This window comes from Petaurus breviceps, unplaced genomic scaffold (assembly GCF_028583685.1).
Source record: "Petaurus breviceps papuanus isolate PSGF00001 unplaced genomic scaffold, PetGlider_PUasm1.0 90062, whole genome shotgun sequence".
In the NCBI taxonomy this organism is placed as follows: Eukaryota; Metazoa; Chordata; class Mammalia; order Diprotodontia; family Petauridae; genus Petaurus; species Petaurus breviceps.
The window spans coordinates 76,160-92,236 of NW_027187171.1; the positions used below are offsets into that span (position 1 = coordinate 76,160).

Here is a 16,077-nt window from a genome sequence, read left to right on the forward strand (position 1 = left end):
TGAAAAGTATAATGTATATGGAAAAGCCTTTACCCAAAGCCCTTGTTACTCCACATAAGAGGAATGCTTTGTACATAGTAGGCATTCAATTAATATTTGTAAATTCGAGTAAATTGCAAATGAAGTAAGTTAAAATACTTTGCCAAAAACTAGCTAGTCTCATGTCCACAGTATTTTTTTGTTCTGCTAGTCTTGGTACCCTTTTAAAAAAGAAAACAAGCTAGTCTGTTCTTGATAAAGCCACACCAACTTTTAAACACCATAATATTTCCCTTTCTGCTTACAAACCATCCTTTGATAATGTGTTCTGGGATTTCCCAGAAATAGACATTGGGTTCATTTATATTTTTAACTTTCTGGAAATTGGAATGCTTATCCTTTTCCAGTCCTGTGACTCTTGAGTTTTTTGTTTTAGAATGACCTTGTGTAGTGTTATAACTTAGTTTATCTTGTTTTACACTTGTTCTTTTTTATTTGATAATTTATTTTATTTTTTAAAGTTTATTTATTTTTGGTTTTCAGCATTTACTTCTATAAGTTTTCAATTTTCTCCCCCTCTTTCCCCTCCCCAAGAACGGCATACAATCTGATACAGGCTCTACATATACATTCCTATTAAACATTTTCACATTAGTCATATTGTATAGAAGAATTAGAATGAATGGGAAGAACCATGAGAAAGAAAAACAAAACAAAAAAGAAAATAGTCTGCTTTGCTCTGCATTCAGACTCCATAGTTATTTCTCTGGAAGTGGATGGCATTTTCCATCATTGTCCTTTGGAATTGTTTTAGGTCCTTGCAATACTAAAAAGGGCTGAGTCTATCAAAGTCAGTCATTGCACTCTATAGCTGTTACTGTGTACAATGTTCTGGTTCTGCTCACTTCACTCAGCATCAGTTCATATAAGTCTTTCCAGGTTTTTTTGAAGTCTACCTGTTCATCATTTCTTATAGCACAGTTACATTCTGTTACATTCATGCCATAACTTGTTTAGCCATTCCCAGTTGGTGGGCATCCCCTCAATTTCCAGTTCTTGGCCACCACAGAAAGAGCTACTATAAATATTTTTGTACATGTGAGTCCTTTCCCAATTTTTGTGATCTCTTTGGGATACAGCCCTAGAAGCTGTATTGCTGGGTCAAAGGGTATGTACAGTTTTATAGCCCTTTCGGCGTAGTTCCAAATTGCTCTCCAGAATGGTTGGATCAGCTCATACCTCCATGCTGTCTTTTTTGTTTATTTGTTGTTTACAAATTATTGATGTTGGCTTAGGGAAGGGGGGAAAGGAAAGGAATAAGTATTCATGTAGTACTTACTATGTGCCAGGCACTATGCTAAGCACATATTACATAAACAACCCTGCAAGGTAGGTGGTATTATCCCCATTTTACAGTTGAGGGAACTGAGGCAAATAGGTTAAGTGACCTGCTCAGGGTCATACAGTTAGTGTTTGAGGTTGAATTTGAACCCAAGTTTTCCTGACTCAAGGCTCAGTGCTCTATTCATTAAAGTGCCAGACTGCCTTAACACTTGTGTCAATTCATTTAGAATCCTAGGTTGTAGTTTAAGTGCCTGGTAACTTAAACTAATTGATATACTGCCTGATTGTCTTCTATATTATTTTGGCATTATCCTCTCTGCTTTTCATTTCTGTTTTTCCTTCTAAGTACACAGATTTTTCTCCTTGGAAAAGTAAATTAGGAGCAAAGTAAGCAGTAAATGATTCAGGTAATTTATTGCCAATCTCAGTTCATTCTGGGCTTTAGTACTCCTGAGACAACTCTTCTAAGACAGTTACTACCTTTTTTGTATTTATCCTGTTACTTATCCTAGCCTTCATCTTCTGTACTTGTCTTTTTTTTTTTTTGAGGGGGGAAAGCAAGGGAATTGGGGTTAAGTGACTTGCCAAAGGTCACCCAGCTAGTAATTGTGTCAAGAGACTGAGGCCAGATTTGATGTTGGGTCCTCCTGACTTCAGGGCCTGTGTTCCAATCATTGTGCCACCTAGCTGCCCCATATACTTGTCTTTTAAAGAACTTTTGAGAATATGTGCATAGGAGAGTGGGTAGTGTGTTGGACCTGGAGTCAGGAAAACCTGAGTTCAAATTCTGTCTCAGACACTATTTATGTGACCCTGGGCAAGTCATGTAACTTCCACCTGTCTCTATTTCCTCATCTGCAAAATGGGGATAATAATACTAAGTTCCAGGGTTGTTGTGAGGATGAAATGAGATAATTCTTGTAAAGTATTTTGAAAATCTTTTAGCACTTTATAAATGCTGGCTATTATTGTTAACTGTTATTTTTAAAAGGAAATTTAGTAATACATTCCCAAGCAATTATACCAATCTGTGAAGGCAGTTCCTCATTAGATTTTCTTTTTATATCTTAATTTTTTACCTCTGTCTCATCACTCATGGGCTGACTTCCTTTGCTATGGATTTAGACTGTTCTTCCTCTGAACCCTTTCAAAGCTGCATCAAGGGTACTTGTGACTCTTGCTTTAATTTCTAGTATCACAGCCTCTAGGGTTCAGTAGCGTCTATCCTCCAAAGTTCCTGTCATTTCGGTTTGAACAATCAGTTCTTTTTTGTTGATCAAAATTATTTCCAAAATACCAGTGCATTTCCTCGTCTCCCAGAATACCAACCAAAACGTCCCAAATACTGTTACTTCTACCTTTTGAAGGTTGAAGTAATTATTGAGGCAAATCACAAGTTTATTGGAGATGTATCACTTTTGGCAAAATATAGATTATTGGGAACCCTCTATCACCATTATGCTTCTGTTCCAGGTTTCTAATCTTTTCTAAATGTTCTATCTATTTCTATCTAATTTCTGTCTGTCCAATGAAATACTGCTTAGAATGTACTTTATTGGGACCTATTTTCATTTTTGTTCTTCGGTATCACAAAAAAGTGCTGTTTGTGTGAACACACACATATGTAACTTATTACTGTTAATTTGCAGTGTGTGTGTGTATGTATGAGTCCGTTTCCCCCATGATGCCATCCCTGGACATATATCCTAAGGAAGTCAAAGATGATTCACATGATGTTACCAGGTTTTCTTAATCAGTCTTCACACTTGCCCTCTGGATCATTTCCGTTCCATCTAGTGGCTTTCAAGGATATCTAAATTGTTGAATTTTTTTTTCAGTAAAGGATTTGACTGATTGAATAAAGAGTGTTCTTGCCTGGTTGAAATATCAGTGTAGCACCATGGCACTTTAAATGGGGTGGGATGATTTGATTGACTCAATTAACATTTACTATTGAAAGTCCGTATTTTTACATTTATGTTTAAGCTCATATTTATGAGATAGATCACTTTGGGCTAGATCTTGAACTCCATTGCCCTTAAGAACACATTCCATTCACTTCTGCATTTTCTAGTGGATGCAGCGTTGAAAGTCCTTTGTATTTGAAGGCCTTTCTAGTTGGCTACAGAATTTGTTGTGTCTTAATGGAATTGTTAAATTTGATGATTATGTGCCTTGGAGTAGCAGCCTTGGGTTTTTTTTTTTCTGGAGGCAATCTATGGGTTCTTTGAATTGTACTTTGTTTTCTGTGTTCAAAAATTCTGGGTTATTATATTTCTTACATTATGGTATTCAAGTTTTTTGAGTTATGTTCTGGGAGAGCTATAATCCTTAAGCTAACTATATACATCTTGTCTTTGAGATCAATATATTTTGATTGAGAGCATGTTTTCTTTTAATGTTACTGCTTTTTGCTTCTGTTCTTCCAGATCACCCTTTGTTTTTGAATTCCCAATAAGTTGTCTTCTTTTGTTTCTTTGCTGAGACTTGTCACTGTGGATTCAAGTTTTTCTACTCTGCCAGTTATTTCTGCCATGCAGGCCATAAATTTTGCTCCCACAATTTTCATTCTCTTTTAAACAACTCAGGAATAGCATGCTGTGATAGCATACACTCCTCAAACTCTATAGGGTCACCTGCCTCATCAAAAGTTGTTTAATTTTCTATTGTTAAGCTTTATTTATTCATAGATGCCTAAACTCATTTATTATATTGGGAGGCTATATTTCCTTTTCTTGTTAATATCTTTCCTGTTTATTTATCCATTTATGCTCAAGGTTTTTGTATTTTCTTCCTCTGGATATGTTTGGGAATTTCAGTCTTTTTAAAAAAATTTTAATTTTTTTCTGTTGCTCACTTTCTAACTCCTTCTTCTATGGTGGTGGTTTCCTTGATGGATAGCTTTCAAAGTGTCTCAGCCTTCTCTGATGTCAAACAGTTAGTGGTTCACCAGGTGAGGAAGGAAGGGGAAAGAATAAGCATTTATTCATTGCCTCTTACTGTGCCAGGCACTGTGCTAGGCATTTATATGTTACCTCATTTGAGTCTCACAATAACCCTATGAGGTGGGTGCTGTAATTATCCCCATTTTACACTCAAGGAAACTGAGACAAACAGGCTGAGTGACTTACCCAATGTCACACAGCTAATGAATGTCTGAGTCCAGATTTTAACTCATGTCTTCCTGACTCTAGACCTAGTTCTCTATCCGAGGCAACAGCAGGCTGCCTCAGTCAATTAAAGTTTTTGCCCTGACTTCTGCATGGACAGTGGGCCACAGCTGGATGCTGTGCTTTTTTTCCTCAGGCTTCAGAGAGTGCAGCATGGACTCCTCCATCTAGTACACTGCCCCATTGCCTCTCTACCTCAGTTTTTTGTGCCAATAGTAGTATTGCCCTCCTGATGATATTGAAGCCCAGACAGTTTGGACTTTGGATGTTCATGGCACTAGGAGGAGAGGGTGGCCAAGATGGAGAATTGAGCTCTATTAGAAGCCCAGATGCTGTCTTGCCCTGTTCCCTCTGTTCCTCCACTCACCTACAGAGGTCTCTTGCTGCACAGAATACTGCTGGGGCACTGGTTATCATGGCCTCAGCAAACTTCTGCAGTTTGGATCTCTCTTGCATTGGAAAGATAGGGGGGAACAGCGTCAGAGTGTGGGTTTTGCAAGCCCCTAGGTCAGTTTGGCTTGTGCATCTTTGCTGCCAGGAACATGATGGGCAGTGGGGGGAGGGATTTTGATTAAGCATGAGTAGGCATTAAGTTGTTTTGAGTTCTTGATATTTTAGACCATTAGTGTCACACTCATATGGAAATGGATCTGCAAGCTACATGTCATCTTAGAAAACCACAAATTAACATTACCTATGTTGTATTTTGTTGTTAAACATTTGCCAATTACATATTGATCTGTTTCAGACTGCACTGATAAATATTTTAGACTGCAGCACACTAGCTATGAGTTTGACACCTCTGAACTAGACAGTTGGAGACAGCTGAAATCACTTTATTTCTAATGCATAATTTCTGTTTTAGAGATATTTAAGAGTTTGTGAAGATCAGGGAAAATGTCTGGTTCTTTTTTATTAGTGGTGACTTGAAAGTCTACAATTTCATTTTGAAGTTCACTTTTATCTCAGCTACTTTTCTTGTAGCAATGAGGTTAGCTTTGTGTTGAATTTTTAAAAAAATTTGTTAAAAATTTTTTTTGTGTACTGACATTCATCTTCATTCAACTGTACTTCTAGGTTGCATCTGCATATTAATGCTTATTATTTGATAGTCCAAAGTGAACATTGTTATATATCTGTTGATGTTCCAGTGAAATGTAATTTTTCATGTAGCATCTTTATTTGCTTGTCCACTTTGCTGATAATTGATAAATTGTTAAGATATGGTGTTGCTGTTATTACTGCTAATTTGTATAATTCTTTTTGCTGATATTTTATAAATATCCATTGTCTTGGAGTTTGATTAAATTATTTTTGTCAGTTGGTGATTTACCTTTTGGTGATACATTAAATGTTGGTACTATGAATCAGTATTGTGAAAATACAAGTGTGACACTTAAAAATACTGTCACGATGAATTTTGACATTTATAAAGAATGACTGTTATATGAAGTAGATTCCATGTATGGAACAGAGGATGGAACAGAAGTCTTGAAGAAGCATTATGGTATAATGAACTCAGCACTAGATTTGGAGTTCTTATAGATTTGAGTTCCAACGTGACCTTATGTGTGATTCTGGACACATCGCTTAATTGATTTGTGTCTTAGTTTCCTCATGTGTACAATGAAAGAGTTTGGACTTGATGGTTTCTGAGATCCTATTCATCTCAAAATCTATGATCTTATGATCCTCTGACAGAGTAAAAGAACTGAAGGACTGTGGAATAGACTTTATTGGAATGAAGTTAGGAAAATCCATTAATGATGGGTTCTTTGAATTACTCTTTCATTTGAACACTTAAAAATACTTGATAAAAATCAGACAAAGAGTACTACGAGGGAACTGACTAATAACCCTTTCTCAAAAGAAGCACTACAGAGATATTAAAAATATTAATTGATGAAGCTGACATAACACAGAAGTTGAGGTGCAACCTTTGGATACACTTGGGCTTTCACAGAAAACTAAACAGTTTATTATCATCAGCTTCATACTCTTCATTTGTGAATGATGATAATTTCATGTTTTCTGTGTCAAGCTTTGCCTGGGCCTATATGAAAGACTAACTTCCTTGTGCCAGGTATCAGTGTGACAGTTGCATGAGTGCCTCAAACCAGGTCTACTCTAGTGGAAAGATAGTTCACCAATACATCTTGTGAAAGCTAGACTCTCTGTGATTGTATAGAGAAATATCACTTGTGAGCATGTTACAGATAAAAAAAAAGTATAGATCTGGGTCACATGTTCAATAAAGCTACTAAAGGGCTGTCATGCATCAGGTACGGACAAGATAGATTATTTGATGAAAAATCCCAGAGGCCTCATATTTGATTACTTGTGGGACCTAAGGTGCATAAACCCCAGAATCACATATTTAGAATGTTTAAAAGATTCTGAGATGTTCTGTGTCTCTTTGAAGTATCGGAGGATATGGTAACTTCAGAATTTGGCAATATCATTCAGCACAAAGGTAAGTTACCATCCCAGTCTTTGGCATGGCAGGATAGCCACCTTGTCAGACTAGTATAGAAAGGATTAGTCATTCTAAAAAAAGATATGAACAGATTAAACCAAATAGTGAACTGGCATCCCTTAATGCTGTAGCAAGATGCCACATTGGTCCTGTAATAAAACAGCACACGAAAGCATATGAGCTAATGGAAATGATCAGTAAAAGGCCCACTCATATATGCAACTCCATCAGCTTAGGAACATCTGTTCATGCATGGTTCAAGGAAACTAAATAGGAGAACAGCCCTGCAGGTGCACTGTTAAATGAAGAAACCTAGAAAATCAGCAAGACATAGACCCAGGGCAGACCTATTCCACTTGGAAAAGTGTGAGACAGATACCCTAGGAATACCACCATCAGGAAAGCATTTATATTCCATTAAAACTGGGTGTAATGGGGTACTACAGGAGACTAGAAGAAGCACTTTTTTTTTGGAGGGGGGAAGACAGGGCAGTTGGGGTTAAGTGACTTGCCCAAGGTCACACAGATAGTAACTGTCAAGTGTTAGGCCGGATTTGAACTCTAAGGCCAGTGCTCTATTTACTGCACCACCTAGCTGCCCTATAGAAGTTTTTAAGTGTAGATTACTGGGCTTTGGACAAAAGCATCAAAATGGACCAGTATACCATACAAAGAGTTAAAGTGGACCAGTAAACCGTGCTCTGGATCATTTTTTTTTTTTTTAGCCAACAAGTCGTTCTTAGTATTTTGTATGTTCAGTGACTATTAATAGATTTCTATGGCAAATAAGACTGCTTTCATCTGCTCAGCTGAATTTTTACCAGTTTGACCATATACCTCAAGGTATTTTGTAGCCATCTGCCACTTTCCAAAGAGAACATAGCTGGAGACAGAACTTGCAAATGCTAGTGTACCTTGATGACATCATTGTCTTTTGGAAAATCATTGAAGAACGTGAAGAAAGACTGATAAAAATCTTTGCTTAGAGGAAAATGCCCTAAAGCTTTGAAGTGAGAAGTGCCAGTTTTGTAAAGTATATTGATAACATAGTATTGCAATAAAGTTTGAATGCTGACCCAGAGAAGATGGAAGCATTTCTGGCATGGTCAAAAATTTTAAGATCTAATGACTGTAGCAGCAAGCACCCCAGCGTCTCCAGGGGTGGCTGCTCACACAGGTTCTTGGATCTGCTTTGTTAAAGGAAAGCAACTCAAAATGGGTTAACAAGCTTACTTTAATCAGTCAGACATATATCGTTTACCTTGTTCAGGGGAAAAAGGTCAGCACCCCGAACTTCAAAGTACACAGGCAGAATTATCAAGACAGAAACAGATCAAGTAGACAGCTTTCCAAACTGTCCAGCCATTACATCCATACCCAGTCAACATCTGGGTTTCAACATCTGGGTTTTTCAAAGGGGGGGGGGGGCTCCAGACAACGGCTTCCCAGAATCTATATCAAATCACAGAACACTTCTCAAAGTGAGCCCCCAAAACAAAGCTACACATCAGGGCTTATATAGCCTTCTCCTGGCTCAGAGAATGTAACAACCTTATTGACCCACTGGCCAATCAAAAAGTATCTACTGAAAAACAAGCCTCCCATCCCAGGCTCCAGGTGCACTTTAGCCTAGGGGCAGGGAAGATCTTTAAATTTGCATTTCCATTACACCTAGGAACTTGATTGGCTTCTCTCTACCCTGACATACCTTTTTGGTCACCTAAGGACTTAAAAGTCCGGCAAAGGTGGAGCCAGGGCCCCTTCAATCCAACAGTTTTCTGAAGACCATGTGAATCTCTATATCCTTCACCATATTTTTCTTAGTTAACCAGAAACATTTATTTCCACATGGAGCTGAGAGGCCCCAAGGCTCCTTTGGTGACTTGCTAGTGTTTCATTTTGTCCTAATATGGAACCTGAACAGAGCATAGCTCCTAACACCATCTCTGCTGTTAAGTAGCTTACATAGTAACTACTGGGGGAGATATCACATTAGACAAGAAAGTAAATTAAAGGACAATTGCTGGAGGGGATGTAGGAAAATAGGTAACACTAAAGCACTACTGGTGGAAAGGTGAATTAGTCCAACTAGTCTTCAATTCTGGAGAATAGTTTGGAATCATAGCCTAAAAGGGCTATGAGATTGCACATACCCTTTGACCCAGAAATACCACTACCAGGTTTATATAACCCAAAGACATCAAAGAAAAAAGCAGAAAGGACCCATATGTACAAAAATATTTATAGCAACTCTTTTTGTGGTAGAAAGAATTGGATACCAATGGGATGCCCATCAATTGGGGAATGGCTGAACAAGTTATGGAATATGAATGTGATGGAACACTATTTTACTATAAGAAATGATGAAGAGGAAGGTTTCAGAAAAAAAGACTTGTATGAATTGATGCAAGTGAACTGAGCAGAACCAGAAGTGTACACAAGTAACAATAATATTGCAAAGAAAATCAACTGTGAAAGACTTACTAACTCATCCGTATAGTGACTCACCACAATTCAAAGGACTTGACAAAAAATGATATCCACCTCCAGATAGAGAACTGATTGACTCAGAGACTGAAGTATCTTTTTTTGTTCCTCTTTATTTTTCTTGCCTTTATTTTTTTTAAAAACATGGCTAATGCAGAAGTGTTTAATGTGACCTTCATTTGTATAATGGGCATCATATTTCTTGCTTTCTCAATGGGTGTGAAAAGGAGTAGAGGGAGGGAAAGAATTTGGAACTGAAAATTTAAAAATCTTGAAAAAAATAAAATGATCAAAAGAATGGATTAAAAAAATCCCCTAAACTAGCATTATTTGCAGTGGGGAAATATTAGAATCTTTCCCAGTAAAAAATGGAGGAAAGAAAGGATGTTACCTCTTCCCACTATGACAACATAATTTGAGGAACTGCTAATTGTAGAAATAAGACCAGGGAACAAAATTAGTAGCACAAACAGCACTAAACTATTCCTATTTGCAGATGACATCATGGTGAACCTAGACAATTCCAGAGAATTAGTGAATAAATTGAGGTTTTAGTTTCGATAAAGCAGCAAGGTACAAAATAAATATGAAAAGCTATCAGTATTTCAGAGTCTTCTGTTTGACATTTAAAGCCCTTCACAATCTGACTCTGGTCTATATTTTCAGACTGATCAGACATTACTCCCCTTCATGTACTCTCTGCTCCAGTGAAGTTAGCCTATTTATTGTCCTGTTCTCTCCCCCCACCTGTAATATAGTATATAGCATTCCATCTCCCACTTGTGTCTACTTTTCCCCAAGCCTGGAAGGCTCTACCTCCTCACTTCTAATTTCTGGGACCTCTACCTCTCTTTAAAACTCAGCTCAAGAACCATTTCTTTCAAGGAGCCTTTCCTGAGTTCTAAATTGATAATGCCTCTTCCCCATCCCTGTGTATTCATTTTTTTTTCTATCTCCTTTATCTATTTATCTATGAATATGTTGTATCCCCTCAATGGAATGTAATCTCCTTAAGCAGACATTGTCTTTTGTATTTGTATATCTAGTGTTGAGCACAAGCCCTTAATAAATGCTTTTTAATTTTTTGGTATAGTGCTAACAAAAAAACAAGGAAGACCTTAAAATAGGAGAAATTTCAGAATAACTAAAAAATGCATTACATTTCTCAAAGTCAACCTATTAAGACACATACAAGATTTATTTAAACACAGCTACAAAAAGACTCTACAGAAATAAATGGAAACAAATAATCATAGAGATATTCACTGCTTGTGGTTGGGCCAAGCCAACATAATAAAAATAACAATATTACCAGAACTAATTTACAGATTTAAAGGATATTTTATAAAAGCAAACAAAACAAAAATAAAATTCATTGGAAAGAACAAAAGATCTAGAACAAGATTTGTTCTGTAAAACTTGGACTCAATCAAGAGGCCACACTCAAGAACTTAGAAGGACACATGTAGCTTTGAGATTGCAGGTTCCCCACCCCTGATCTAGAATCTCAAGGGGAAATAATGGGGGGAAAAATAAGGAGCATTCATTAAAAACAGAAAAGTAGATCACTGAAAGAGATGAAATAAAAAAGGAACAAAGTATTTGATAAAATCAAGAACATAAAATATTGGAAAAATCTTCCCTATAACAAAAGATGCTGGAAAAAGTACAAAGCAGTTTGACAAAAGTAATATTCAGACCAACATTTTGTATCATATACTACAATAAGAGCAAATGGAAAAGCAACTAAATATAAAAGATCACACCAGCTTTTACAACGATTCTAGGGGAAGCATGTCTAACAAAATGAGGAACAGCGAAGATAATAAAATATAAAATAGGTATTTTGAGTATGTAACATTCTTTTGCATTAATAAAATCAAATGACATAGAAACTATTGAGTGAGAAAATCATTTACATCAATTATTTCTAATAAATCTATGCTATCTAAACTATATAGTTAATTAGAACTATTTAACAAGAGTCATTCCCCAGTAGGTTGGTGGCCAAAAGATCTGAACCATTTTCTTTTTTTATGTAATTTTCATTTTATTTTACTCACCCCCACAAAAAAAATAACCAGCATTTATTTTCTCACCCTCCCATTTCTCTCAATTGGAAAACAAAAGAAAAAAGCCTTGAGATGAACCATTTTCAAAAGAAATGCAAGCTATAAGTGTGTATATGAAAATATTCTTCTTAATTACTAACAGTAACAGATGCAAAATTAAACAACTCTGAGGTTTCCCCTTACACCATGCAGATAACAAAATTTGGCAACAGTCAATATTGGAAAGGCACTGGGAACACAGGAACACTAACACACTATTGGTATTGTAGACTTGTCAAAATGCGAGAAAAGTGACTAAAATCTTCTATGTCTTTGACCCAGCAGTCTCATTACTGGACTTATATCATACACTAAAGAAGCAAAAAATAGCAGCAAAAGTTCAATAAAAAAACAAAAAGCCAAATATTCATAGCAGTAATCTTTGTGATAGCAAATAAATGGAAATAAAGTGGATATCTTTTAATTGGAATAATGCTTGGAAAAATACATATCAATGTAATATTATTGTAAAGTAGGAGATGATGAATGATAAATTCAGAGACACAGGAATTTTCCATTAACTCATGCAATATCAAAATAAGCAGAACAACATATCCATTGTAAGAGGGGATATTATGGAATCTTGTTTTGCTCCCACAAAAGTTATTAGGAGATAATCAATAGCTGTGAGGAAGCTTGATTATCTTATTTTACTAAAATAATGGCCATCCTTGCCCAGGGGGGACTAGAAAGGTGGGAGTGTGACAAACAGCAGGACCTAGAGGTCACAGGTATCCTCCCTACCACACCTATGTAATCTGCACAAGGGGGAATGTAGGGAAGTAAAGTGAGGAATTTGAACTAACCCTAACTCTACCAGGAAGGACAGAATGTATAACCTCACTCTTGCTTCTGTATCAGTGTGGGTGCTCCTAGTGAGCACCACACCCGCTTCTTCCCAGGAAGTGTAATGATAAATGCCTTCCTCTGCCCACTCTGTTTCTGAGTTCTTTCAGTGAGAAGGGGCTTGCTGTGTTAAGGGTCATATCATATGGATCTTCCTAAGGTCCCCTTGAGAAGCAGAGGACAGTGGAAGCTCATTTGGGCTAACTCCTTGACCCTGCCTGGGAAGTCCTGTGATCGCACAAGTGTGTTTCTCACACCCATTCAACAGTATAAATGAAAATACCACTAAAAAAAAGTTGAACTCAGTAACCAGAACACTAATGCAGGCCCTTTTTCAAGGCACAATATCATATCCATTGTCAGATGTAATTAGTGTATAGTGTTGATTAATTGTTGCCATTTGTCACCAGGGAAGCTTCAGTGGGGAGGGTTTAGGAGAGGGTTTTTTTTCTTTCCCAAAATGATAGTGATGTAAAGGCAAAATACAACAGTAAAACTTTTTTTCTTTTGCTTTTTGGAGGGGGCAAGGCAGGACAACTGGGGTTCAGTGACTTGCCCAAAATCACACGGCTAGTGTTAAGTGTCCGAGGCCACATTTGAGCTCAGGTCCTCCTGATTCCAGGGCCAGTGCTCTAATCACTGTGCCACCTAGCCGCCCAGCAGTAAAACTTTTTAAAAAAAGAAAATGGGGGGGGGGAGCGGGAAGGGAATAAAATCGGGAAATCAGGAAGATAATTAGGTTCAGAAAGAAAGACAATGAATTCTGTTTTGGAAATGTTGAGTTTTGAGATACATGTGGCCATCCAGGTAGAGATGCCCAGAAGGCAATGGGAGATGTGGCATGGAGCTTAGGAGAGAGATGAAGGCTGGATGTATAAATCTGTAAATCTAATGCACCGATATTACTGAAGAACCAGGGGAGGAAAACCTTGCCCGGGTGGGGGATGGGGGGCGGGGAGAAGGGGCAATATCCCAAAGGAGGGGTATGGGTGGTCAACAATGTCAAATGATGCAGAGGCATCAAAAGAGAAACTGGAATAAACCTTTGAATCCAGAGTCCAAGAGCCGCTTGTGACACACACCCTCCCTGTCCCTCCACTGGGCGGTGGGGAAGGCAATCTGCTTCCAGTCAATCCTCCCGTCACCAAGAAACCTATTCCCCAACCTGGACTAAGTAAGGTGTCTCCCTTCCTCCTCTACACCCATCCCTCTCGTTGGTCTTCTTTCACACTTGGCTGCTTTCCTACTTCCTCCTCTCTTATTCTCTCATCCTAGTCCCCTCCACCCTGCTGGGAGTCCCCTCAGACCCACGGAGGGTGAAGGCTACTGAGTAACCTGGCAAAAGCAAAACTGTGCACAGGACAGAGCCCCCCCTCCCCATTCATCCATCCACAGGACACCACAAACCACACTGACACACCCATAAATATATCTTCCCCACCACTACGCCCACACTCCCATACACACCCACATCCTAGTCACATCACCATTCATATACACATCCTTCCCCTCACAACTACACAACACAACCACCCCACACATAAGCACATATCCTCTCCCAGGGCTACACCCACACCTTACCCACACACTCATATTACATATAAACATCCTCCCTCACAAACACACCCATATATACCTCTACTCCTTCCAACCACACCCCCAACACACCCCTCACACATACTCCACAACCACCCCCACACACCCATACACACACCCTTCTCACCCATACCACCATCACCTTTCCCTTCTCTCTCACCCTCCACTCTAATACTGCTGCTGGTTACACCATGAACATCTGCTATACATAGAGGCCTTTCTGATCATCTGCATTTTAACAATGTTAATCTATAATGAATTCTTTGATGTTAAGTAAGATGTGACCTGGTAGGAAAGGCTTTCCCAAATTCATAAAGTTTCTTTAGCATGAATTTTTTTAAGTACAGTAAGGCTGATTTTACCTGATGGTAAAGGCTTTCCCAAATGGATTACATTTATAGGATTTCTATCCAGAGTGAATTCTGTGATGCTGAGTAAGGCGGGACCTGATGGTGAAGGCTTTTCCACATTCACCACATTTAAAGGGTTTCTCTCCAGAATGAATTTTCTGATGTTGATTAAGATTTGCTCGCTTGCTGAAGGCTTTCCCACATTCACTACATTTATATGGCTTTTCTCCAGAATGAATTCTTTGATGAAGATTAAATTGTGAAATATAGCTAAAGGCTTTTGTACATTCATTACACTTAAATGGTTTCTCCCCAACATGAGTATGCTGGTGTTGAGTAAGGTTTGCCTGTTTGGTAAAAGCTTTCCCACACTCATTACATTTATAAGGTTTTTCACCTGCATGAATTCTTTGATGTTCAACAAGCCGTGATCTGACAGTGAAGGCTTTACCACATTCACTACATTTATAGGGATTTTCTTCAGAATGAATTCTCTGATGAAGATTAAGTTGTGAAATTAGACTGAATGCTTTTCCACATTCAGTACACTTAAATGGTTTTTCTCCAATATGAGTATGTTTATGTTTATTAAGGTGTGTCTTCTGAGTAAAAGCTTTCCCACATTCATTACACTTGTAGGGTTTCTCTCCAGAATGAATTCTCTGATGTTGAGTAAGGTGTGATCTGATGGAGAAGGCTTTCCCACATGTATTACATTTATAGGGTTTTTCTCCAGAATGAATTTTCTGATGTTGAGTAAGGTTTGCCCGTTTATTGAAACTTTTCCCACATTCATTACATTTATAGGGTTTTTCTCCAGAATGAATTTTTTGATGCTGATTAAGATTTGCCCGCTTGGTGAAGGCTTTTCCACATTCATTACACTTGTAGGGTTTCTCTTCTGAATGAATTTTCTGGGGAAGATTAAATTGTGAAATCTGGCTGAAGGTTTTCCCACATTCAGTATATGTAGAAGGTTTCTTTCCTGCATAGATTCTTGGGCATTTAATTAGGTACGAATCATTTCTGAAGCTCTTTCCATACATATCACACTTATAGAAACTCTTTACTGTAGGAACTCTCTCCTGTGTAACTAGGATTGACCTTACACTGAAGTTTTTTCCAAATTCATTTCTTTCAAAGCTTCTCTCCCTACTTGATGTCTGTTCAGATGTGATTGTTGATTGCTTTACCAGTTTCTCCTGGTGGATCTGCTGCCTTAATAATGTATCATAACATATAAAGGATTCTCCTGGTTTAGCATACCAAGAGCAATGCCTTGTGGATCTTTCCATTACCACCGCCTGAGATGATTCTTTCACAAAAGTGTCCCATTTTGTAACTGACTCTTTGCCTTCAGGAGCAGTGTCCCAATCTGAAATAAATAAATAAATAAACAAATAAATAAATAAATAAATGCATACATACATACATACACGTGTACAAACAGACACATGCATATGTGTGTGTATGTGTATATGTATATAAATTTTCCTCATGCCAGAAGGAAAAAAAAAGCTATTGCCACTAGAATGGAATAACAAAGTGGAAAAAAGGTCTAAGACAGGAATTCTTAACTTGGTGGTATGTGAACTTGTTTTTAACAATATTTTAATAATTATATATATATATATAAATCTATATCTCTATCATCTATCTATCTATCTATCTATCTATCTATCTATCTATCTATCTATCTATCTATCTATCTATCTATC

At 37.6% G+C, this 16,077-nt stretch overlaps 2 protein-coding genes across 2 annotated transcripts in view; one reads left to right on the forward strand and one right to left on the reverse strand.

Moving 5' to 3' along the window:
* The window catches only part of LOC138176649 (zinc finger protein 665-like), an 82,211-nt gene extending 74,162 nt beyond the window's left edge, over window positions 1-8,049 (forward strand). The window contains 1 exon segment of the mRNA XM_069107430.1: window positions 2-8,049. Within this exon segment, the coding sequence (XP_068963531.1) occupies window positions 2-58 (57 nt within the window). The 3' untranslated portion in view covers window positions 59-8,049.
* Window positions 8,050-14,306: 6,257 nt separating this feature from the next.
* The window catches only part of LOC138176655 (zinc finger protein ZFP2-like), a 24,753-nt gene continuing 22,982 nt past the window's right edge, over window positions 14,307-16,077 (reverse strand). Inside the window, exon 4 of the mRNA XM_069107447.1 lies at window positions 14,307-15,886. Coding sequence (XP_068963548.1) covers window positions 14,416-15,886 — 1,471 coding nt within the window. The 3' untranslated portion in view covers window positions 14,307-14,415. The remainder of the gene's footprint in view (window positions 15,887-16,077) is intronic.